General features: G+C 37.1%; 1 protein-coding gene across 1 annotated transcript in view; it reads right to left on the bottom strand.

The window, feature by feature from the left end:
* Positions 1-389: 389 nt before the first annotated feature.
* CYLD (ubiquitin carboxyl-terminal hydrolase CYLD) overlaps positions 390-26,899 on the bottom strand; it is a 188,344-nt gene continuing 161,834 nt past the window's right edge. The window contains exons 11-14 of the mRNA XM_067135632.2: positions 24,013-24,121; positions 23,814-23,929; positions 23,508-23,724; positions 390-3,319 (exon numbers count right to left, since the gene is read on the bottom strand). Coding sequence (XP_066991733.2) covers positions 3,129-3,319; positions 23,508-23,724; positions 23,814-23,929; positions 24,013-24,121 — 633 coding nt within the window. The 3' untranslated portion in view covers positions 390-3,128. The remainder of the gene's footprint in view (positions 3,320-23,507; positions 23,725-23,813; positions 23,930-24,012; positions 24,122-26,899) is intronic.

Raw genomic sequence — 26,899 nt, 5'->3', positions numbered from 1 at the left:
TTCTTAGCCACCAGATGGTGTTTAATATATCTAAGACATAAACATAAAGCCTTCTATGGTTGGTTACTCATCCTCTTTTAAATAAAAAGTGTATGTCTAATCATGCCTTTAGGCACCTATCTGGAAGTTCAGATTTTAAAACGGACCAACTGTTTCTTCTTTGAACTGAATAGTAACTGGAATATAAAACCAAAGTTTTGTGTTTCCTTTACTCATTACCTTTTAAGAAGTGAAACATTTATTCTTTAAATGTTCATTTGCACTTCACATCTGTTTCAAGATTAAAACTATTCAGATGGTTTCACTTTGTGAAGTGCCAGGACCATCAAAAAGTTGTCTAAATGAATTGCTACAGGACAAAATCTTGTTTTGCTTTGGAAGAAGTTCTCAAAAATGTCTCATTCTAATATCTTCCAAAGTAGAAACATTAAAGTCCTTCTTGTGTGTCCTGTATTTAGGCTAGTATATTAAGATATTCCCATTAAATGGTTTGCTATTACTTTTGCTAAACATGGCAATTATGCCCTTCATACAGATAAGTGACATCTGCATGTTTTAGCCACACTTCAGTGTATTAAGGTGTAGCACATAGAAGCAAGATGGACAAAAGGGTAGATAATTACAAAGAAAGGGCTATTAGACAATTATAAATTATGATACTGTACTTCATAATAATGAAGAATATCTCCATAAAAGCAATATTCCATATAAACATTAAAAAGTATGACTCCATGCAGCAGGAGGATAAAATTGTTAAGTAATTTGGCATCTGAAAGACTTCAGGCCCATTATTGCAACTGTCCGGCTCCATGGCTAAATGGTTAGCATGCTGGCCTTTGGTCACAGGGGTCCCGGGTTCGATTCCCGGCAGGGTTGGGAATTTTAACCAAAATTGGTTAATTCCCCTGGCATGGGGACTGGGTGTATGTGTCATCTTCATCATTATTTCACCCTCATCCCAACGCACAGGTCGCCTACGGGTGTCAAATCAAAAGACCTGCACCTAGTGAGCCGAAGCCCTCGGACATATCCCGGCACTAAAACCCATACGCCATTTCATTTCAGTGTAACTGTAATAGCACATTTTTAGAAAGTGTATATATTCTAATGCCCAGGCACTTAGATGCGAGTCCACTGACTGTGATGATGGGCTGTTTATGATCTTCATTTATTTGTGCACACCATCTGTTGTCAAGGGGTTACTCCTCCATAGGTTAAAAGAAATTCAGAAAAAAATTAGAACAAAAGGCTATATGAAACATGAAACTTTTGAACAAGACAAAAAAAGAAAATGACTAGCCTACATAATATTTCCATCTCCTTTATAGCATCTGCTTATCTGTAAAATCACTGAAACAATGTTTCCTCTCACTGTGTATAAGATGTAATTTGTATATTGGCAGCTGAAGTTTAGAATAACTCCACTATTCTAACAAGTAATAATGAGGAAAAAAAAAAAAGGACCAGGGTTGTATGCAACTAGAAAACTCATCAATAATAAATGCCTCCATTTTTGATCCTGAAGTTTTAGTGATTAATACTTTCTTTTTTCAAAATTAACCACATAAATGTAAAAAAATTAACAACAAATGCTTTAACATAAAAAAGCAAAGATATGTTTATATATCTTTGATAAGTTATACAAGGAACATGTTAAAAAGAAAAGATTCAGGAGATATACCTAATACGAAGTTCTACTTCAGCAAGCAGATAAAAAATGTTAATGTCCTGAAGAACATTCTGTATTCCTTTGTATAGAAAAAACCCATTACAGGTATCCAGTTTCTATTCCTCCTGAGCAAAGTATTATGGATTAATGTGAACACATATACACGCACACACACTGACTCTCTCTCTCTCTCTCTCTCTCTGAGTAGAACTTTATACTAGGGTAAGTCTTTTAAATCTCTTCTACCTTGTTTCTTACATCTGGAGTTTCCAACTTCAAAGGGCCAGAAGGCTAAAAGTGTATCCAGAAATTACGTGGCAGGTTGCAAAAAACATATTTTGATTTAAAAAAAATGAAAAATCATGTTAAATTATGAACATAAAATTAAATAAAAATTTATAAATACATTTCACAATTTAAGACCTTTTACATTTTAAAAAATCCACTTATTTTGCTTACATCATGTACATTCGCTTTCACAAGACTGTACCAGCATTTCAGTAAAAGAAAACCTGACCATTTCTTGACCAAAATACCTAAAATAAGTATGTGCATGGTAGATAGGAAAAAAATAGCTTCTCAAATTAAAATGGGAATCTAAAAATTGAATACAGTAAACTAGCATATAAATTGATGAATAATTATAAAAGAATACACAGCATAAAATGTAAACTAAAACGGTGAAAGCAAATTCCGTGGCTGGTGGATGAGTTCATTCCACCTAGTGAAGGAGTGGACCGATACAAGAATAATACAGTGATAGGTACAAGATATTCCTAAAAACATGGTTCTGTTGATTTTATCACGAACTGACCAGTAACATTTCTTTCCCCGTAGCGTCAAACCACAGGTCACTGTTTCCTTGGCAATGCTATGTATTTTAATAAAATAAAAAAACTATGTAGAAACATACACCAATTAATACATCCTTCCAAAGAGGCTTGGCATCAAAAAGTCATCTAGTCGTAAGAGTGGGCCAAATCCACATCAAATGCTAAATCCAATAAATTTGAAAAAAAAGTCAGAAAGAAGATAAATTATTGTACAGTATCTTTAAAACAATTTCTTAGACCACAAGAAAAGGCCTCTGGGACCGTTTGGAAACCCCTGATGTAGATTACAAGGGTGCAGGGATATATTCAATAACTCAAAAGACATCTGTAAAAAAAAAAACAAGGAGAAAAAGTCAAAAAACACAACAAAATGGAATATACAATGCACAATGCTATTTACAATTGCATCTCACTATTAAATGGTGTTTCTGAAATTCTTAAAATTTATCACTGAATGGTGGGAATGTTGACAACTAATTATATACAGATCATATGCACACACTTGAATCTGTCATTAGCAGTTAAAAAAGTGTTTTGCTTTATACAAATGTCCATAGAAGATAAAAGCTTTGAAACATCTGGAAACCAAGAGTTACTTTTAGGTATAAAGAGCAGGACATTATTTTCTATCTGTACATCATCACGTCTGGACTTTGATACATGCACATATAAGCATCACACAATAGGCGCTTTGCATGTTCAGGTAGTAATCGATCATCCTTAATTTCTCCTAAGGAGCGTGCACCTTCATCTGACAACCAGTAAGGCAGTTTTGGACACAGTACCATTTCTGGAATATTGTATCCATTTTGTTCACCTGGAAAAGAAAATGACAAGAAAAAAGTCTTAAGTTACAGTTTCAAAAATGCAAAGGATCCTCTATTATACACTCATGCAGAAAATTAGAGATCATATTTATTAGAAAATTTTACACACCAATGTTTAAGATAGAAGTAAAAATAATATACAGAAGAGTTACGATTTACCAACTCAATGTATAAGCTGGAAAAGATGTCACTAACTTGTGGCAACAACACAAATACGGAGGAAGTAGGGAGGAAGCAACTGTGGCCTTAATTAAGGTTCAGCCCCAGCATTTGCCTGGTGTGAAAATGGGAAACCAAGGCCACCTTCGGAGCTGCCGACAGTGGAGTTCGGCCCCCGAGTGGGTATAGTTGATGCATTGATGCTAGTGATATTTTATTAGTGTATAACCTGTATCCGGGTCACAGACTCTGGCATATCATCTCGAAGGTCAACTGTGTTTGTTAGGCTGTATTTCTTGCAACTTTTCACTATGAAGTTTATTAAAATCCATGGCCAGCTCTCAACCTCTTATGTGCAGATCATTTCAATTTCAGACTTTTGTTTCTTCATCTTCTTATTATATATCTCACATTGCATGGTCTGCTTATCTTGATAGCTGCCACCACTTTTTCCAATCAAAACAAGATTGGCTGCAGATTCATGGACTTCGTGTCAGATTTGATTACCATCATCCATCGTCTCATCTTCCTTAAGATCTTCTCCCATCCACTTCACAGTTGAAAGCCTCCACTGCCACAAAGAAGGGGTGGGCTCTCCTTACATGCCCATACTATTGAAGTTGACACTTATTCTGTCAACAATGAGTGTCTTCCATCATTTGTCGGATATTTTTATTTCAGAGTTTGTCCACCTTGATGAGCATTTCCATTTCATTAAGTATTTTCTCTACTATCCTAGTGATTGGCTGGCATTTACATGCGTACAATGCTACTAGCCTTACAATCGCACATATTACGGGAAAGGAGGGAAAGAAGAACAACACACTACAACTACTACTTATGCATGTAAAACCGAAGCCTCCACTGAACACATTTTCAGCCGATCTTTGTAAGCAATATTCCGTGGAATAAATGAAACAATCCAGTTCTACAACCATTCCTGAAAAAATATTGTGTAAACCAAAATATCCCAGATGAGTCAACTCTTAGGAAAAATTACCTATCTTCTCTGTATGAATATGAATCTACCGTGAACTCAATCCATTTCGACATTAATTTCATAGTTGGTTAGCTACATCTAAATGAACCTGTCAAATGAACCTTCTTGCGTGTAAAGTGCTGGAGAAAACTAGCTATAGTACAATAGCACGATTTGTAAATGATTTTCTGCAACTACTGTGGCCAACTGAAATTGAAAATAATTGTTGCAAGGTGCTTGCAAATGGTCACAGATGCAGCTGCTGATATGTTGAAGGCAGCAAAAGGCCCAAAAATATTTTATCTCAACCTTATACACATTACCTGCTTTAGCACACAAATTGCACCGCATTGCGAAGAAATATGCACATAATTTCCAGTTGTTAACGATTTAATTGCAAGTGAAAAAAAGGTGTTTCAAAAATCAGCAGCCTATATGCAATTCTACAGTATTGCCTGCCTGAAGCTGCTCTGCCACTGGAACCTGTCCTAAATAGGTGGGGAACATGGTTATCTGGAGTTTCATTTTTATCAGGAGAGAAATTCACTCAAGTAAAAGAAGTCGTTACAAAACTTAAAGATGATAGTGCATGTGTCTGTGAAGCAAAACAGGTATTTGAAAGAGATTCTAGTTATCAAGATGTGAATTTCATCCATACGCATTTATCTTCACTTCTGAGAACCTTTGAGAACTTAGAATCTACTGATGCACTCCTCCATGACTCACTTGAACTCATTCAGAAAACAACTTCTTCAATTAAGTCCATTCTAGACGAAGGGGATAAACTCAAATCCAGGATTAAAGAAGATTCAAACAATTAGTCAGAACTTGTGTGGAATCAGGGTGTATGTCAGATGAACGTTCAGAACCTTTGGTGCCAGTGTATAAATTTTGTCCCATCACTTCAGCTGATGCAGAAAGGTCATTCTCGGCCTATAAACTTATTTTGATAGTCCGACTCGTTGGCTGAATGGTCAGCGTACTGGCCTTTGGTTCAGAGGGTTCCGGGTTCGATTCCCGGCCGGGACGGGGATTTTAACCTTCATTGGTTAATTCCAATGGCCCGGGGGCTGGGTGTTAGTGTTGTCCCCAACATCCCTACAATCACACACCACACATAACACTATTCTCCACCACAATAACACGCAGTTGCCTACACATGGCAGATGCCGCCCACCCTCATCGGAAGGTCTGCCTTACAAGGGCTGCACTCGGCTAGAAAGAGCCACACAAAATTAAATTTAAAAACTTATTTTGATAAGACATTTGTCTTCAGAAAACAGTGAATTTAAACTTGCAGCTATCTACTATGATGCTTCTTTCTGCAGCGAATTACTTGTATAAAGTGAGTGAAAAAATGGCTTATTCTTAAGTGCACATTTTTCAATTTTTAATGCGTATTGTCTACGTTCTTACTGCATAATTGCATATTTTAATTGTTTTTAGTGCATAAAGAACCAGTCCCTAGAGATCAGAACAGGAAGGAGGGAAGGAAAAGGAGCAATAATAACTGGAAGACAAGAAATAGTTTCAAGTGTGGAGGAACTTCTAGTACTTTCAGAGTGAATTAATGGAGAATTCATAATTGGAAATGGAAATCAGCAGAAGCATGTCACGTGGCAGTTTTCTTTATCATGGACTATAGAATTTATTAAGAAGCTAATATACTATACACCAATGAGGGCCAAAGAAACAATATACAAAGAACCAAAGAGACAACGGATTGGATATCAAAACCTACTGAAATAAAATCTAAGACCTGATCATCACCTTCTATCAACGAGAATATGGAATTTGGAACATAGAAGTAATAAGCCAGCTAATCAGAGCAAGGGGAACAAATTCCAAGACTTTCGAAAAATTCTGTGGAAGATTCAACTTTCCTGTATCACTGGCAAAGAGAGTGGTTTTGTCAGCCCTGAAAGGTACTCTTTCAATACGTAACCTCACAAGCTGGCAATTTAATCCCGAGCTGCTCAGTTCCCAGGCGGTATTTCAATTGAAGCTGAACAGAGGTTTGGACACCACCAAGTAAAAAAAATTCATAATGTTAAATATAGAAAACATAATGTAATGAAAATTTTAAGACTACTTACTAAGATCATTATCAATGTTTTTCAGTAATACACGAGATTACAGCAGTTCCGGGTTGTCCATAACCACCTGCAATATTTGCAACAATATATACTTTGGATAAGTTTCACATACAGCTGGCCCCGTGGTGTACGGGGAGCGTGCCTGCCTCTTACCCGGAGGCCCCGGGTATGATTCCCGGCCAGGTCAGGAATTTCTACCTGGACCTGAGGGCTGGTTCGAGGTCCACTCAGCCTACGTGATTAGAATTGAGGAGCTATCTGACGGTGAGATAGCGGCCCCGGTCCAGAAAGCCAAGAATAACGGCCAAAGGGGATTCGTCATGCTGCCACACAACACCTCGTAATCTGCAGGCCTTCGGGCTCATGAGGGGTCGCTTGGTAGGCCAAGGCCCTTCAAGAGCTGTAGTGCCATGGGGTTTGCTTAGTTTCACATCTGGTACCTATTTATTTCAGACATACTTAAAAAATAAAAAATAAATATTTTCTTGGGATAGGTAAGCAGTCTGAAAACATTAATGTATAATTTCCAGGAAAGGCTGAATTTTAAATTTTTCCATATATGTATCCCATGTGGAAATGTCAACAAAATGTAAATATTGCAAGATAAGTTCAAACCCGTCACTTGCCATTGTTTGAGAGAATGCAGGGGCTTCTAAAAATCCATCTCTGGTAAAATAGCTCTTTAGGGTAGGTTTTCTGCATGATCCCCATCAACATTACAAGCCCCAAGAAGACACAAATTTCCTCCCGTCACTGGCTCCCAATTCCTCAGGCACGACCTTGGTTTCAAGGGCGCGCCAAGTATACATTCAGCCACATGCCTATTTGTCTCGCAAACAATTAGATCAATCACTTTGCTGCCAAGAAACAGCAGAAAAGCATCTAAAACAGACTCAAAATGCTTATTGGTACCCGGCACACCGTGAGGGTGATCATATGTGTGCGCGTGACGAAATCTACCTCCTGCCAAAACCAAGCGAACAGCGGATGAAGTTATTACATCAGAAACTATTTCGTTTTCATCTGTGCTGTCTGCCACTTCTGAAAATATCGCTTCCCGATACATCACTTCCACTACTGTCATCTAACAAAGGTATAATCTCTGTGCCCATAAGAGAATGAGACGGCCTGCCCATTCTTCTGCGACTGAGTAGCCTCTAGCCTCCGAAGCAAAAAATATCTGCAAAGTATTTGCTTTCGGTATTTCCCCTTTATAAGTGACAATTATTTTCAAGTTAGATATAGTTCACAAAGCATTTTCGAGATGGTAGGAGAGGACATGATACCTTCTAAAGCAACTTCCTTGAAACTCAACAGGGCACATTTCTATTCCCGATCGATATGCGTTAAAAGCAACATACTGTATATCGATTGAATTGGTATTAGTTACAATTATGAAACAGAAATGGCAAGAAAGTACACAACTTCTTGATTCATAAGGCAATAAAAGATCCTGGAAAACAGCAGTGATGCACATGTAATAGGCGTTCTAACATCCACCTGCACCGGCTGTTTGTGGTATGTCGAACCGGCTTGAGTGGTTAAGACACAATTTGTATAGCTACAAATAAATTGTACTGGTATACCTTAATCTTTCAGGCATTCTCTCACGGGGGAAGGGTTTGTTCTAGTAAAAATTAAACTTATATTGATTCTAAAATTGATGTATACAGAAATATTTACCTTTATTTTTACGAGTTTAATTACACATTCACTATCAGATACTACTGTGTCTCGAAGTTGAACTAGTCGGAGGTGGGGTGGAGGCAATGGAAAAACAATTTTGCATTCTAACGTACTATTACAAATATAAATTTTATTAGTAAAATTTCTTTACATCATGTCTATGAATATCCAAAGAATGGTTTTCAACCTTGCAATATGGATACAAGTAATTAGCAATATAAGCCTAACTACTATTTTCCCTGCAAAGTGCTAAATTAATGTACGCAACACATAAATGTACAGTATTATAGAAGTATTTTTTCTGTTGAATGTTTTACATCATTCACATCGTTAACAGACCACAATCACTCTTTTTAGGGGCAAACAAATTCTATGGATAGCAGAAAAAGGACTTTTGCACTTGATTACTAAATATCCAGTTATTTCCTCATACACATTCTTGGAAGTATCAATTTTCATTTCTTTTTTAAATTTGTTTCCTTATATTAAAAATTCCAAAGTCAATTCTGTCTTAAAATTTCAACTCTGTTTTTTTTTTTTTTTTTTCAAGAATCAACTTTGAAAATTATACTTTTTTAACACATAAAAGTTGCGGCCTGAGAAATCTTTTTTATGCATTCACATTTCCTTGATTGCTGCTACATTCTTCTGGCAAGATTAAGTTTCAAATGGTGTAGTCATGGAGTATACAGTGTAAAGTTAACATCTTTCTCTTTCTTTCTTTCTTTCTTTCTTTAAACCATTGCGTGGTCACCAAAATAATATCAGGAATGTAAAACTATTCCTGTGTCAACATGGAGCGGGTATGAGGTTGCTAACAGATACCTATATTTGTGATGAATTATGTGCAGATCAGTTATTAGATGTACCAAGCAACAGTAAACTGGATATTTCTAATGATGTTGATGATTCTGAAAGTGAATTTGGACCTTCCACAGTACATCAAATCATGGACAACAATCTTGTGTGCTAGAATAAAGCAGTGACTCACATACAGCTGATGAAGTAAACATAGGTAATGTAGGTCCCTCTTCACACCGGGAGCTGCTTTAATAATGATTAAACTTATGTTTTAATGGTCCACCTTTTCAATACTTACATTCAATGTTTACATTACATTTTTAATCTTGGAACTAGTTTCGGCCTTGGCTGGCCATCATCAGACATAACATACTGTAAAACTCTACAAATACACCTAATGACTAAAACAAATGTACAAACACAAATGATGTTAAACGGTATTAAAAGGATCTGGGATGAATTATGTGCACAACACGTACAATATGAAATTAAAATAAGGCTCTAAAGGACTTGCATGCATTGCATCATATTAAAATGTTAGTGCTTTTTGTTAAAATATCTTGAAAAATGCTGATGGAGATTGTCAAAAACGACACACGAAGATATGATTAATATCTGGCGATTCATAGAATGCAGCTGCTAGAAATTCACAATTCAATGTGATGTCCATGAAGTTAACCTAAATAAATTATAGGAATTATGACTTTTTGGTTTGCCGTTTCTATAAATGAGAATTAGAAGGTCAAACAAGATATTTGGCTTTTGAGAAATGTCATTAAGATTATAATTTGGGTTAAAATATTGATCTATGATGTAACCGTATCGGTAATTCATATGATTAATTGGCAATTGGCTGTGGGAATGGAGACATTTTCCGAGCTTCTTTGTCCATGTCAAAGTTAGGTTGCATCGGATTGCGCAGCACTTCTGACTTGGTGGTGCCGAATCAAGTGTGTCATAGCTTGAAAAATCCCCAGAGAGAACGCAAGCTAAGAAAAGGACAAGGAGGGAAGACACATTCTGATAAATCCGCCCACTAAAAATGGCTGAACTACGGTAATGCCAACGTGCGACCTTGATTTGATACGGAATGTTTCTAAATAAGTGCACTAATTATTAAGGGAAACCTCGGCATGTCATATGTTCACACAGTAGACCTCTGCCAAAATTATAATTTATTATAAAATTTCAACGTGTATAAAATTGCATCGCGAGAGGATGAGGTAAGCGTCACTAGCGTATCCACACTAGCAGGGAACTCAGACTCTGGAAGAGGAATCCCCGAAGAAGCATCGTATTTGATTGTAAATATCAGATAAATCGCCGATCGATTTGTTTTCCGAGCACAACCAAATTACATAGAATTCTGAGCTACAAGTTTGACCGCATCACCGATGTTGGAGGACTCTCTCAGAATTGGACGTATGCAAAATGTGGTGGGGACCGCCCGCCATCCGTTCTCAGAGTCGGAGTGAAATTATATATAAAAGGCCGCCATGTTGAGGAAGGGAGGACTTGTTATGAAGTATTGGAGGCATATACACGGCCCGGTGGTGTTTCAGCCTTTTCTTTGTGCGGAAGTGCAAATGTGTATTTGGTCGGTACGCGGTAGCATAGCGTATCGAAGAGGAAGTGTGACATCTTCTCCATTCGCCCGCAAGAGAGCTCAAGAGGTTGGTGGGACACCCGCTTGGTGGCAGCACAGGCGATTGCGATGTCAACAGAGACCCTTGGCCATTAGCCCGCATTATATTTGCCTTCATATGTAGTAGCTAATTTTTATTGCTCATTATTGTCGCTGTCGGAGATGTTTCGACAGTTTGCATTATTAGTGTATTCACGATTGAGTTGTGTGAGAAGTGTTATGTTTTAAATACCTCGGTCTTTGTCACTATTGTGCTATAAGGCAACGTATACTCAAAATTCATTCGCTTCACAAAGGACACTGGAGTCCTTGAGAGTTACCGTGGAAAGTACCTTAGAAGTGTCTGAATATTTGTGGGAACACAATTATAGCTATGTTTTGACAGGAAAATTTAATCAATATCCCCTAGAACGTCATTTCGGTATCCTGCGATCACTAAGTTGTGATGATCATCCGTCCATTATTGATTTTCTACATTTACACACGTTGCAGTCTATTTACGTACCGTCTAAACTTGCCTTGATATAGATGCTGATTCCCATAGGGAATCTGAAATACCTGTTCCGAACGAGTAAATTTATAATACCAATATAAATGGTCCATTATTGGACATTATATGCTGTGTTTGCTACCAAAACTCGTATTTCACTACTTGAAACGTCGATTCTTCTTCCGCACGAAGGAGATAAGAAGGGAGCTGGTTACTTCGAAGGCAACAAAATCATCCAGGAAATATTCCAAAGTGTCCAGCAGATGAAATCATTTTCAAACGTAAGTTGCATGCTTGAGTTTCTTAGTAGATTTTGAAGTAGTAGTCCCGATAATGCCTCTGTTATCCTCTCGCTCAGACATTACTGTGGATGGCAGTGCCATCTGTGCGGCGGTCCATGGTAAACTCTTTCAAGATTAAAATTATTGTGTCCACCTTTTCAATACAAATAGTTTACTTATTGTATCTTCAATACGGAACAAAATGAGATTAGTTACTTGGTCCACGGTAACTCATGAAGACGTCGCACTTCCACTTCGATATGCTATGGCGGTAGTAAAGACTATTTTCGAGTTTAAAGATCAAGCAAAATTATTGAAAATATGTGAAAATTCGACTAAAAGACGATCGTTTCGACGTAAAGACGACCGCGGAGCTGTATTGTATTTATAAACTGTGTGGGTGAAATTATAAGTAGAATCCACCGTAATTGGAGTTTCATAAACTGTGTTGGTGAAATTGTAAATAGAATCCACAGTAATTGGAGTTTCATAAACTGTGTTGGTGAAATTATAAGTAGAAGCTACCATAATTGGGAGTTTCATAAACTGTGTCAAAGGAAGACGGGATTTAATTGAACGTCATTTACATTAGCCTTTTTCATGTGCATACGATCCCAGGACTATTAAGGTGTCCAAGATGAATTGAACCAGTGATCCACGCCAGCGCCATGATGGCCTAAACATCCATAAGGGGCCTCTCCGAGGCTTGAGCTATGGATCTCCCAACATGACGATGAGTACACTGATTTGAAATATTATGTAGGATAGGATTGTAAGTGTGAAATACATATATATATTTTTTTTAAGTTAGGGCAGCTTTCGAGTGGTCTTCCTGTTTTATTAAACAAAGTTAATCTAGATGGGAACGGAAATTCTGGAATGTGGGATAAATTTCAAACCTATAGAATGTTAACTGAAAGCAAAGCATGATGCATGAATTCTAGATTATATATCCAAAGGTTGAGAGTGCTTTAAATAGAGAGGGTAAAGAGTAGATTTGTTTTTTAAGATTTCAAATGGTATAAACATTTTTTTAAATATTGGAATATTCACTTTATTTTTGTAATACACGATGGTACAGTCATCTAAGATGCCTGTATTGGTATATTAATCGTGGGGTACCATTGCACTCTAATTTTAAAGCAAATTTGCATGATAATAAGACAGAGATGGCTGTATCAATTTGTGTGATGTGTGACATGCCTGGACTCGAACATACGTCCTCCCATTTTAGATAGGGTTTGTCTTTCCTGTCAAGAAGTGTATATTTTCTTTATTTAAAATAAAGTTAATGGCTACGTTCAAATCCATTTGAGATTTTTGCTTGTGTTCAGATTTAAAGAAAACCGTAGGCTGATTTTTCTGTGCGATCAACTAGTCGTGAACCAGGTCCTCAATGAGTAATGAATGTTACAGTGATAACATGAATAGCGGCTTGACATGATTTTTTTTTGTTTTTGCTATTTGCTTTATGTCGCACCAACACAGATAGGTCTTATGGCGACGATGAGACAGGAACGGTCTAGGAATGGGAAGGAAGTGGCCGTGGCCTTAATTAAGGTACAGCCCCAGCATTTGCTGGTGTGAAAATGGGAAACTACAGAAAACCATCTTCAGGGCTGCCAACAGTGGGATTTGACATGATTTAAAGAGAAGTAAATGTGCAGAGAATATGTAAACAAATGAAGCTTTTGAATGTGATATGATGAGTGTGGTTGGAATGAGATTTACCACGATATTTCTGGACAACATGCTCTGTTGTCAAGGAGAGCTTAGAGAGTAGGTTACTGGCTTGAGAGGCCAGACCATGCAATGACTGATTTATGGTCAGTGAGGGATTGCGCCCCGACTGTTTTTGTAAGAGAGAGCTGTGCCAAGATAGTTTCAAGCCTGCACACAAATATGGAGAATCTCTGTGGTTTACGAAATAAGATCGCAGATTTGTAAATGTCCCAATTGTTTAAAGGATATGAGTAACTGAAATGCCAGTTTAGTATGTTTGTTAATCTTTATGACTATTTTAGATAGGAATTTTCAGAGACCCAACTTCGTGGCCTACTGGATACCGCTGGTTCGAGGTCCAGGGCAAACCCTGGATTTTCCGTCACACACAAGTTTATTTTTCCCATGAAATACAGCCAGTCATATTTTTTTATTGTTTATTTTCTGCCTCCCAGTGGAGTTTTGTAGCGTGTGTAAATATTTTATTTTGTACGTTGTTCTTTGAGGATTATTTTATGTTGTATGTCTAAATTCGAGTATGAGTTCTGCCCCGTGGTTTTGGTCCTTGGGTTCATTGCGATGTGGGTTTGATTCCGGACCCGACATCTGTTTAATTTCGTTGTTGTCTCATGTCTACTTGTGCTAGTTTATTACTTTTGTTTATCAATTAGGAGTGTAGTTAATTAATTAGGCGACCACTCAAAGTTGTCTCCGATCTTGCGGAAGAAGTTATTTCTTCCGATAGTGAAGAATGAGTTTGATGAAAAACCGTCTCATTTACAGAAGATAGTCCTGTATAATGTATATTTCAAATTAGTGTATTTTAAATGATCTCAGTGTACTTATCCAGTCATAAAAGAAAGGAACAAACAAATCAGTTTAATTTTTAAATGAACAGAGTGATATATCCAAGATTATGTATTCAGTCCATCCAACATTGTAGAGTTTTGATTTCATTTCATTGCTATTCAGGGTTACATGGGTAAATTGTGTGTTTTAACAAGAGAGATTAAATTGTGTTAAAAGGTTTTTTGCTTGTCATTTGCCATAGTTTATTGCATCCTAGTTTACTCCGTTCTCTTATGTCTATAAGCTAGTTTAGTATTTATTTCATTATATGCTGTAAACGCACTATGGCCGTGGCATGCCGGATGTTGTATTCTTGGAATGGAGGGATGTGCGATCGATCCTCACATGGTTGAAAGAGCATTTGTTCGCCCATCAGTATGGATTTGTTATTATTATTATTTTTTTTATTTTTTATTTTTTGCTTTCCAGATGAGGTGGCATTTGATTCTAGACCGAAAAGTTCCCATACTATCATGCGCCTTCGAGTATGGTCCCATATGGCTGTAGCTCAGTTTTGGGGCAATGGCAATGTTGCTGTTGTATGGTTCCATGGATCAAACGGGTTATGGTGGAATGGTTCCAATATGTATGAAGCAGCTTTCTGTAATGTTAAGGAGGGGTCCTTTGTTCATGACTATGAAAATTTCCATATCTACCGAGCTCGAGAGCTGCAGTCGGTTAAGTGCAGCCAGTATCCAGTATTCGGGAGATAGTAGGTTCGAACCCCACTGTCGGCAGCCCTGAAAATGGTTTTCCGTGGTTTCCCATTTTCACACCAGGCAAATGCAGTGGCTGTACCTTAATTAAGGCCACGGCCACTTCCTTCCCACTCCCAGCCCTTCCCTGTCCCATCGTCGCCATAAGACCTATCTGTGTCGGTGCGACGTAAAGCAACCAGCTTATCCTTTTAATTTCCATATCTTGTTTTATGTCTGTAAATTTGTGATTATAGTCATGCATATGCTGTCCTACGGCCAAAAATCTATTGTAGTATTTCAGGGCATTAACGTGTCCTGAGTACCTTATATTAAAACTCCTTCCAGTCTGTCCAACAAGAAAAATTACAACTGTTGCATTTAATCCTGTAAACCCCTGATTTTGAAAAACTATTGAACTTGTTTATGGATGTGGCATTATGTAATACTTCTGCATTCCTATTATTGGTTTTGAAAACTACTTTTACATCATGCTTTTTAAAGACGTTGGTGACTATAAATTTGTTTGTTGAACGTAAAGGTAGAAAAAGAGGAGTTGTTTTGTTTATCTTTTTTCAAAGTGGTTAAGGGGCGATATTTATATTTATTGATTATTCTTTCAATAAAGAAACTGTTGTATCCATTAGACTTAGCAATCTTACGAATAGTATTCAACTCGTTTTTGAGGCCTCTTTTTGATATTGGAACACTGAAGGATCGGTACACCATGCTGCTGTATGCTGCTCGTCTGTGAATTCAAGGGTGTGAAGAATCTTGATGGATTGTAGTGACTGTTTGGGTAGGTTTTCTGAAAATCTTATATCTTAAGGAGCCTGGGTGCCTGATAATAGTTAAGTCTAAATAAATAATTTTTTGTCCAATTTTGGATTCAAGTATGAATTTTATATGCGGATCAATGTTATTTAGATTAATGAGAGTGGTAGCGGCGTCTGTTATGCTCTCACTCATAATTACTATGGTGTCATTTACGTATCTTGCCCAGAAAAGGATGTTCAAAGTTATTATCAATTTTGGTATGTTCCAAAAAATCCAAGTAAATCTCAGCCAGGATACCCGAGGCCGGTGATCCCATAACCAATCCTTCTTGTAGATAAATGACATTATCAAAAGTGAAATAATTGTTGTTTATAACTAATTTGAGGATAGATATAAAATCCTGGATTTCTAATATACTTAGGCTGCTGTATTCACTTAAATTGTTTTGGAAGATGGGGCATACCTTGGAAATTTGTATACTTGGATACATGTTTACAATATCGAATGAATGAAGAGAATGATTGGATTTAATATTAAACTTTTTAAATTTACTGATCAATTCTTTCGTGATAAACAAAAACAACTCTTTTTCTACCTTTACATTCAACAAACAAATTTATAAAGTCACCAATCATCTTTAAAAAGCATGATCTAAAAGTAGTTTTCAAAACCAATAATAGGAATGCAGAAGTCTTATATAATGCCACATCCATAAACAAGTTCAATAGTTTTTCAAAATCAGGGGTGTACAGGATTAAATGCAACAATTTTAATTTTTCTTACATTGAGCAGACTGGAAAGAGCTTTAATGTAAGATACTCAGAACATGTTAATGCACTGAAATACTACAATAGATTTTCGGCCGTGGGACAGCATATGCAATACTATAATCACAAATTCATATATTATAAAACAAGATATGGATTTTCTCGAAGTCATGAACAAAGGACCCCTCCTTAACATTACAGAAAGCTTCTTCATACATAGATCAATATTTTAATCCAAATTATAATCTTAATGACATTTCTGAAAAGCCAAATAGTCTGTTTGAACTTCTAATTTCCATTTATAGAAATGTCAAACCAAACAGTCATAATTCAATTTTTCATTCTATTCACAGCACCTTGCCTCAGCAGCCACCTGTTTTCCCCACATCCTTCGGCCCTGCCTTAAATCCCTTCCCTTTCCTCCCCCTTCTTTTCCCTGCCCTCTCCTCTCTCCTTGCCCCGCCCTTTCCTTTCCGTGTTCCCTTTGAATCTCACGATCCAATCTCAACTCCTCCCCATTAGTGAGGCACACAGTAGGACATGCACCACATGTCGCAAAGAAAGGTAAGTCTCATATAACTTTTGCCATTTGATTAGCACCCTCTCTCCTTTTAGTTCATTAATTTTGACTATCATTTATTTAGGTTAACTTCATGGACACTGCATCGAATTGCAAATTTCTACCAGCTGCATTCTATGAACCGCCAGATATTAATCATATCTTTGTGTGCCATTTTTGGCAATGTCCATCAGCATTTTTCAAGATATTTTAACAAGAAGCAGTAACATTTTAACTTGATGCAACACATCCAAAGACTTTAGAGCCTTATAATACCTTTTAACGTCATTTGTGTTTGTACATTTGTTTTAGTCACTAGGTGTATTTGTATAGTTTTATATTATGGCTGATGATGGCCAGCCAAAGCTGAAATTAGTTCCAAGATTAAAAACATAATGTAAACATTGCATAATATAGTATTGAAAAGGTGGACCATTAAAACATAAGTTTAATTGTTATTGTGATCACAATTCAATACAGATCAAAACCATGAAGTTTATACCCTATGCTGCTTTAATATGTATCACATGATATAGAACTATTGGACAACCGGATGAGTACACCGTATTTACTTGCGTAATTTTCCCTGCCTGATTTTTAGAACTAAAATTTGGAGAAAAGAATTGGATGCTTTCTCCCCCTTGTTTTATCTACGGTTTATACTAGTTGCAAACCACAGATTTATCTTTGTGATTTATGCCGACATATGGAAATTGGAAACTAGTCTGGAAATTCCAGTTCACTTTTCCCATGCTAGGAGAGGAGGAAGTGACTGATTACTCAACATTCCAGCGCCCGAGGCCAGAACACACGTGTGACTGCTAGCCATAACTCGTCCTTGTTATTAGCTGTGACGCATACAGTAATCGCTTTCAACAGTGTTCTTACATGTGAATTGTTGTGCGAAGTGTTTGTTAGTGATGTGATGGGAAAGAAAAACAGTAGTTGCGACACAAATTTTAATTGTTTGTAATAGAATTTGCCAAAAATAATTGCAATCATGTTGCATCTCGTGAATTTTCCATAGCACAATCACACGCGCATTACCAGCGGAAGCAGAAAGAATTAGTGTACCAAGAAAACAACATCATTTCAGAGACCAAAAACCGGGAAGCATCCACAAATTGAAAAGAAAGTTGTTTCTTATATAATTTTTTTTTTTTTTTTTTTTTTTACAGCTTGCTTTATGTCGCACTGATACAGATAGGTCTTATGGTGACAATGGTATAGGAAAGGCCTAGGAATGGGAAGGAAGCGGCTATGGCCTTAATTAAGGTACAGTTTCTCACGAGATGCTCCAGTTAAAGGCAGTAGAAGTAGCAAAAACCTTGAAAATTCCTGATTTTAAAGCAAGCAGAGGGTGGCTTTGTCTGTTCACGAGAAAGAACAATCTTTCTCTTCAAAGATCTCTATGCCAGCAACTTCCGAAAAACCACAGTGAAAATATTGTGCAGTTTCATAGATTTGTAATTAGGAATTACCTACTATCACAAATTGGAAATGCAGATCAAACTCTGATTTTCTTTGACGTGCTGAGAAACACTACAATTACCTAAAAGGGAGCATCCAGCGTAGTCATAAGGACTACTGGGGCAGAGAAGCTCTGCAGTTATGCAGGCTGTTACTGTGCATGGGCAGTAATTTTCAAGCGAAAAATAATTCCTAAAGGGAAATTTCCTTCCAGTGTGCACATTCGTGTCCAGGAGAAAGGATAGATGGTGGCGGAGCTCATGAAAATTTCGTAACAAAGGGGAGGTTGTACCTTCCTAGGGGGCAAAATATAAAAAAATTTTTTTTTTGCTCATAAACATTCCTTGGAGTGTACTTTACTAGATAAATATGTTTTCGAATGGCATTCTAGCCATTAAAGGCTTTAAATATTAATTTCCTTTAAGAGCAGCACAACTTGCCACGCCCCCTTTCGCCATCTGTCAACTTCTTGAACTTCAGATATTTAATTTTAGAGGTATGTTGATTTATGAAGATATTTCGTTCTCAGGGTTGGCTCCTCTGTTCACGCGGAACGACTTTCACTTGTTTCTTGTGTTTCCGGCGCGTTTTCTGGACATGTTTACATCCGAAAGTTTGTTTTTGTGACAACATGCCTCGAATTGGAAGAGTGTACAAGAAATGTAAAGGAGGGCCTGAAGAAAGCCTAAAGCAAGTGTAGTTAGTAGTAATAATAGTGCAAATAATACGGATTTTGTCCGTGGGAGTGGTGCAGGCTGTTCTAGGTTAGATTCAACATGTGCTTCAACTTCATCAGTGATTTTGAGTGATAATTCTGGCAGTGAAAATATTAGTGCCAGTGCTTCCAGAAGAAAGTTGAATACTGATTCAAGTATAGGATCTTTTGTAAGTACTCAATCTAGTAATGAAGAACATACAAGTGGCAATGTTATCATAGATATTGAATTGTTGGCATCTGCCATATCTTCATTTGCAGTTTGTAAAGTATGCCATGTTAGTGACAGTTTATTTTGTTGTGAAGATACCACTGCAAGATATGGACTTGCTAGTAAACTATTTCTGAAATGCAGGAACTGTAAAGCTCAGTATTCATTTCGTACCAGTAGGAAGGTTGACAGTGGGTATGAAACTAACATTAGGTTTGTGTATGGATTGCAGGTAAAGGTGAATTAGCTGGTAAGACACTATGTGCAGTCATGAATCTCCCAAGTGGCCCAACAAGATTCCAGAAGTACACAGGTACATTATGTGAAGCTGCTAAGCATTGTGCTATTGCCTCTATGAAGGCTGCTGTCAGTGATGCAATTGAAAATAATGATAATTCTACAGATATTGCTGTGGCTGTTGATGGGACGTGGCAGCGTAGAGGGCATACTAGTCTGAATGGTGTAGTAACTGTAACAAGCATGGATAATGGCAAAGTGCTAGATGTAGAGCTACTGAGTAAGTACTGTCATAAGTGTAGATTTATAAAAGATAATGAAAAACTTAAATTGCATAAAGAAAGTTCTGAATGTAGTGTAAATTTTGAAGGGTCCAGTGGTAATATGGAAGCTGCAGGTGCAGTAAACATTTTTTCCAGGTCAGTTGATATGTTTGGGGTAAGGTATGTAAAATATTTAGAGGATGGAGACAGTACGAGCTTCAAGAGTGTGGTAGAAGCAAAGCCATATGGAGATGTCAGTGTGGAAAAGCTGGAATGTATTGGACATGTCCAGAAAAGAATGGGAACCCGCCTTCACAAGTTGAGGAAAGATATGAAAGGCATAAAATTACCAGATGGAAAACCACTATCTGGGAAAGGTAGACTCACAGACAAGGAGATAGACAGTTTGCAGAACTATTATGGTATGGCTATTAGAAGGAACTGTGACAGTGAGATGAAAATGAAGCAGGATATCTGGGCAATTTATTTTCATAAACTATCAACTGACACGGAGTCTTGTCATGCCTTGTGCCCAAAAGGACCAACCTCATGGTGAAAATACAACCGTGCTACAGCAGCTGGTGAACAGTATAGTCATAGGCACTCATTGCCTGTTGAAGTGTGCAATGTAATAAAGCCAGTTTTTAGAAGTTTGACTGATCAAAACCTGTTGCGTAAATGTTTGCATGGTAAAACACAGAACCCAAATGAATCATTTAATAGTGTAATAAGGTCTAGAATTTCTAAAACAGTATTTGTAGTTAAGGATACATTGAATTTGGGTGTATATGATGCAGTTGTTTCATTTAATGATGGTAATGTTGATAGAGTTAGGCTGCTTCAAAGGTTAGGCATAAAACCTGGGGAAAATATGGTGAAGGCATGTTCCGAGTTGGATGCTGTCCGTGCCAAGAAAGCAGATTATGAAGTGACTATGATAGCTAGGAAGGCAAGAATGCACTCAAGGAATGCTAAAAGGGCCAGGGAGGATAAAGAAAATGCAGATGACCCAGGATATGGTGCAGGAATGTTCTAAAGTGAGTAACAAACTATGTTCAACTTTGAAAGCTGTTTTCTGATATTTTATATTTTTAATCTTTAAGTACATTTTTCTCAGGAACTAACCATCATAGAACAGTAAAACTTAAATATCATACACATACTGGGATTAACATTATTGATGCATTTGTTGAAGAGTTTAAGTTTAATATTTCAGAAATTATGAATTAATAAAAGTGAAATATTTGGATATTTTGGAAAACCTTTTAATAACTTGCAAAAAATTCTGTAAAAATTACATGATACAAGGTACTTACCTACAAAAATAGGTCAAAGAAGAGAAACCCTTCCTCTACCAGCTATTAAAATTTTATAACATTATCAAGAACAGTTCATGAGAAAAATGCACCTACAATTGACCAATTTAACATTGTGGGTATACAAGGTACAACCTCCCCTTTTTTAAGTAAGGTACAGTAGAACCTTAATAATTCAAAATCGGTTAATTCAAAATGCTGCCTAATTCGAAGAAGTTTTCGTTCCCGGAAACATGAGGTACGGTTTTGCATGTTATTTCAATTGTTTAATTCAAAATACGGATAATTCAAAGCACAAAGCCAGTCTCATTACTGAAATTCAGACTTTTAATTCAAAACTGCCTTTATATTTAAAGAAAGTAGTATTTTACAGTGTAACTGAAATTCAAAATTTATGCGCATCATAATAGAACGTGTCTTCCGGAACGTGCAGGGGGTAGCTTTCCGCACTTTCACTCAGTTCGATGTGTCTACAGTATGCTTCATATTTGCTAAGTTCGAGTAAAATTGTAATTCTTTTATATTCAGCGTCTTGGGGAACGCCACAATATCACGTAGCAGGCAGTGTGTGGAGAAGCAGAATTTGCGAACAATGGCGATGCCGACAGTTGGTGAAAAAGCATGACTCACATAATCAATTGGTATGCACCAAAGAATATTTTCAATGCTGATGAAACTGCATTTTTTTTTTTTTTTTAAATGCCAAGCTCAGACAGACTTGTGGTTATAAAGGAGAGAAGTGCCAGCTGGGAAATCGAACAAGGGTTGGGGTCACTGTACTGTGTAGCAATTCACATGGAAATGAGACTTCCTCCCCTTGTCACAGGAAAGTTTGATAAGCCATGATGTTTTAAGGGTGTCGGACACTTTCCATGCAAGTACAAGGCATCTAAAAATGTAAATAGTATAGTAATCCAAGAGGGGAGCCAGCAAAATTTGCCCCAGTCTTTGAATAGTGTTTTTGTTTTTGTTGTGCGAGGTTATGTTTGTCAGTGATTTATCCAAGTGCATTAGTTGAATAACGTAAATGCACCTTGTTGGATACATTTCGGAAATAGTTTTTTTCCATGGCATTTGAAAGGCTTAAACTGTGAATCAAGGTGATTCCATGCATTAATGGGCCTTAGAATACTCTGTGACATGGCAAGTGTTGGCATTTCTGAATTACAAGAGAAGTGCCATGGTGGGAAATCGTACAAAGATAGTCACTGTACCGTGTAGTAATGCAGATGGAAACGAGAGACTTTCTCCCCTCGTCTTAGGAAAGTTCGATAAGCCATGATGTTTTAAGGGCATTGGGTAATTTCCGTGCAAGTACAGAGCATCTAAAATGTATACAATACATTAATCCAATGAACAAAGCACTTGCACAGGAGAATCAGCATAGATTTCTCCTTGTCTTTGAATCATGCTCTTTTTTTCTTTCACTGCATGAAGTTATGTTTGTCAGTGAATTATACAAGTGCATTATTTGAATAATGCAAATACACCTTGTAGGATACATTTTGGAAATTGTTTTTTCCATGGCATTTTGAAAAGTTAAAACTGTGAATCAAGGTTAATTCCATGCAATAATGAGTCTTAGAATATTCTGTGATGCGACAAGGGTTGGCATTTCTGAATTACGAATTGGTGGTTAATTCGAAATCATGTAATTCAAAGTCCGATTATTGGGTCCCAACAACTTAGAGTTAACAAGATTTTACTGTAATTTTTTGATTTTTTTTCACTTCCATTTTAAATTTAGATTTGCATAATTTTACCTCGCCATTGAGGTTGAAAAAAAAAGTTTTAAAAGGGAAGAGGGGGGCGGGGAAATCACGTTGGTAAATACGTTTGACATCAATATCTTGAATACTGAGTGCAGCAGTATCCGGTCAACATGGGGTAGCAGCCTAGTTTCAGAGCCCATCGCCACAAAACACAGAAAGCTACCTCTATTTTAAGTAAATCCACAAACATTACTGAAATATTTTCTACTTTTAAACATCGTCATATTAGCAGTAGTAATTACATAAGGGCTATAAATCACATAAAAACTACTCAGAAAGAACTTGTGCACTTAACAGTACAAAAGTGCTCTGAGAACTGGCAGGAATTTACATTGTGGACATATTCCTGGCAGGAAGACAAAAGCATTATGTAGAGGCACCTTCCCCATCTTTTATCTGCTACATTCAGGCTTCCACGTTTCAATCAGCAGAGCAACTTATGCATTCTAAAAACATTGGCCTGTACCATGTAGACTGATATTAGCTTCGTATATATAAAATGGTCTTAAAATTCATGGAATTAATGTTAATTTAATAATATTTTCTAGCCAGGCACATGCTTTGGACCCAAAAGAGGAACCACCTCTTCTACCTTAGCAAGATGTTTGAAGTGAACTTCTTAAGTATCATAATAAATGTCATGAACCTAATGAATCCAAAGAAATTAAAAAATATAAATCTTTTATACCTTTTCTATCAGCCATGGAATCAAAGAAGCACCACGGAGCATCTGATCCACTACCACATTTAACAAAAGCAACATAATGAGATGTTTCAATGCACACCACAGCAAACAGTTCCATGTAGAGTCGAGGTATGTGACAGTGCTCCTGTATGATGGAGAATTCTACAGGCACCGATAAACGCCGCCGTGCATGTTTACTTCGCCTTTGATGGCTATGGGCCTGAGAAATCATCCAAAGAAGATTAATAATAACCTTTTTGAAATAACGGTCTAATTAAGAATTTGAAACCGTACAAAACCGTAACTTACTGTATCCAAACAGTTCCCACAAAAAGCAATGCTTTCCAGGCCATTCCCACACTGATCAAAGCACTCCTTGCACTCATACTCAGCCAACTTGCCACAAACAGTACATTGTCTTGGTGCTGCAACAAATAAGAATTTAACAGACTACTAAATCATACATCAAAATACTAAACTGAGCAGCTGATTATTCGTTAACACTTACAGTCCTCAATAATGTCCGTCACATCCAGCAACTGAGATGGCAAGATACGGGGGTACATCTTGAAGGATTTACCAAATCTAGGCATTTGTATAATGAGACAAGAAGGAACCTGAAATTAAATATTAGATTCAATACAGGAAGTACTTCTGATGAACAGTCATAGAACCATATACAGTTCATGGATACACAAACACAAAAACAATCAAGCAAACCAGTACTACTCACAGCCAAGAATTTCCACATTTCTTCCAAAATCAAACGCATCCCTAATCTTAAAACCCATGATCCATATCATGAACCTCGAGAGAGAAAAATATATTTGATGGACGAGAACAGTTTCATATACAGGAGTCTACCTCCCAGTAGTTTGACAAGAATTGGTCCCTATTCCTACACACATGTATTATGCCTACAAAAATAGGTGCACACGGTAGGTTTCGAACCAATGATCTATTTTCAGATGCTCACAACACACCCTATATTTGCATTAAATGGCCTTACAGGCTACACTTTGCACTTCGACATTTACATATATCTTTGATTCTTTGATCATTACTGTTCTAACCCAACAGATCACTTTGCATACCCTATTAGCTCGAATGTGTTATCAGTACTGTAATGCTATGGACTTACCATGTATCCGCCAACTACCTTCAAATGTCTCAGCATCATTTCTCATCCTTCTCAATGTCGACATTTGAACTGCATTACTCGCCGGCAGCATTTAAACTGAACATCGGGCTCTGTACGTCAGCTTCCTACTAACATCATTTTCTAAAAATGTCTAGAAGCCTCGAGAGTTTTCGGGTGTTCGATCAGCTGTTTAATGGTTAGGTGAAAGTGTGTTGTTTGGAAAATAACACATACTATTTATGTTCAAAGCATATTTTAGAAACATCTTCCTTTCCCAGTTTATTTACATATTTAGATATTTTGCCCAGTTTCTCTCCAAATGAGTTTGCATCACTCCAGCTGTTGGACCTATCCCTTGGGATGGCATCCTGTGCGAAGATATCCAAAGACTGCTGATCTCTGATGGCTTCTTCAATCTATTCTTGGACTGCTCTGGAACTATAAAAAATCCTTTGGATTTTTTTTCTGAGGGCTGGCAGATAGTGTAATGATATGGAGTTACCATGTATCCGCCAACTACCTTAGAATGTTTCCCCATCATCATTTCATCATTCTCAATGAACTGCATTACTCACCAGTAGAATTTCAACTGAACACCAGACTCCGTACGTCAGCTTCCTGCTGACGTCATCTTCTACAAACGTCTTGAAGCCACAAGAGTATCAGGTGTTGAATCAGTTGTCTATTGGTTCAGTGTAAGTGTGCCACCTGGTGAAATTCTTCACCCAAGTTTGGGACTTTCCTGCACCGTGAGATATGCAGATTCATGATTGAATTCTTGATAAATCACTTTTCTGAACTTCATTGGGTTATTAGAATCCAGTTACGCAGTTGATATGAGTGTATGCAAACTTTCCTTATTTTGGCAAAGGGGACTTTTAGATGATCTACTCTTAATTTATTGGAAGCTATTATTTCCACCAATATTGGAACAAACTATGAACTTTAATCCAATTTACGAGCAGCATGTAAACTTTGAGAAACACTGGCTGTGTTTCCTTCTGGCTCTGGGTGTTTCCAGGTAATGATTGTTATACGGAGCTGAGCTGAGCTGAGCTTCGTATGATAGTTTTTTATTGGAAATTTTCATTTCAGAATCTGTTATGAAGGATATTCTTAATGGTTAAAGTTTTCTTTTATTGTTATACTCGGATCTTTAGTCAGGTTGTTTAAATTATGTTGTATCTTGTCTTACTTGAATGTTCTCAGGATTTTCCCTTTAACTGGTGGGAAATCTGATGAATACCATTCTATGATTTCCATGAAAATGGGTCTGGTAGGATCAGTACACTTGTCAATAATTTGAATACAATACTTTGACATTCTGTCTATGGATCATTCTGAAACTTGACGTGCTAATTCACAAGGTAAGAAACGTATCTGAAAAATTTTCGGCATTTGTTAAAACTATTTATTTTTATGGTTAAAAAAATTTTCGTATCAAGGTGGAATATGGTACATTCCTTCTCCCATTTGAATATTCTAATTTCATCCATTTGTGAAAGTTTGAACTGCCTTAAAATCCCTTTGAATTTTAGTGTGTGCAGGTTCTTTAGTCGCACTGTTATATGGTTATGACTATTTCTTTTATTAATGTATTCTCCAGAGCCATTCTCTCCTTGCCTAGCACAATGGCGAGTTGTCATTTGCTTCCACTGTTCTGCAGAGAAAATGAAAACCTATGACCTGTTTTCCAGTCATTGACCGGGTCAGGGATGTAATGAATGAATCATATATAGGCTATTAATACGATGGGGTCGCCACTTCCAGAGTGATTTATTAATGAATGATAGATGCTATGAAATGAGAATGGAGAGTGTTGCTGGAATGAAAGATGACAGGGAAAACTGGAGTACCCGGAGAAAAACCTGTCCCGCCTCCACTTTGTCCAGCACAAATCTCACATGGAGTGACCGGGATTTGTTCTGCAGAGACTCCGCTAAAATTTCTAACATTCCCACGATTCTGCTTTCAATTAGGTAGCAATTAAAGCATGCAGTAAAATGATTAAATAAATGCCACAGTACATGTGCAACCAATAAACAGCTAGTTACCTCTGGCGCAAGTTTTTCATATAGTCATTCTTCCTGCACAGAAAATGCTTGTTTTATGTTAATGACAAATTATGAGAACCTGGTGGAGCACTCAGTTTACGAATGCATTTTTAGAGAAAGGGAAATCTGTTTCTTTTAAAAAAATGGATACTTAAGTGAATATTTAATTTTCAAGACCACAGTATACTGGAAAAAGAAAA

The sequence above is a fragment of the Anabrus simplex genome, chromosome 1 (genome assembly GCF_040414725.1).
Source record: "Anabrus simplex isolate iqAnaSimp1 chromosome 1, ASM4041472v1, whole genome shotgun sequence".
NCBI classification, from domain to species: Eukaryota; Metazoa; Arthropoda; class Insecta; order Orthoptera; family Tettigoniidae; genus Anabrus; species Anabrus simplex.
The sequence above is the reverse complement of the archived record's forward strand: the minus strand, read 5'-3'. Positions and strand labels throughout refer to the sequence as shown.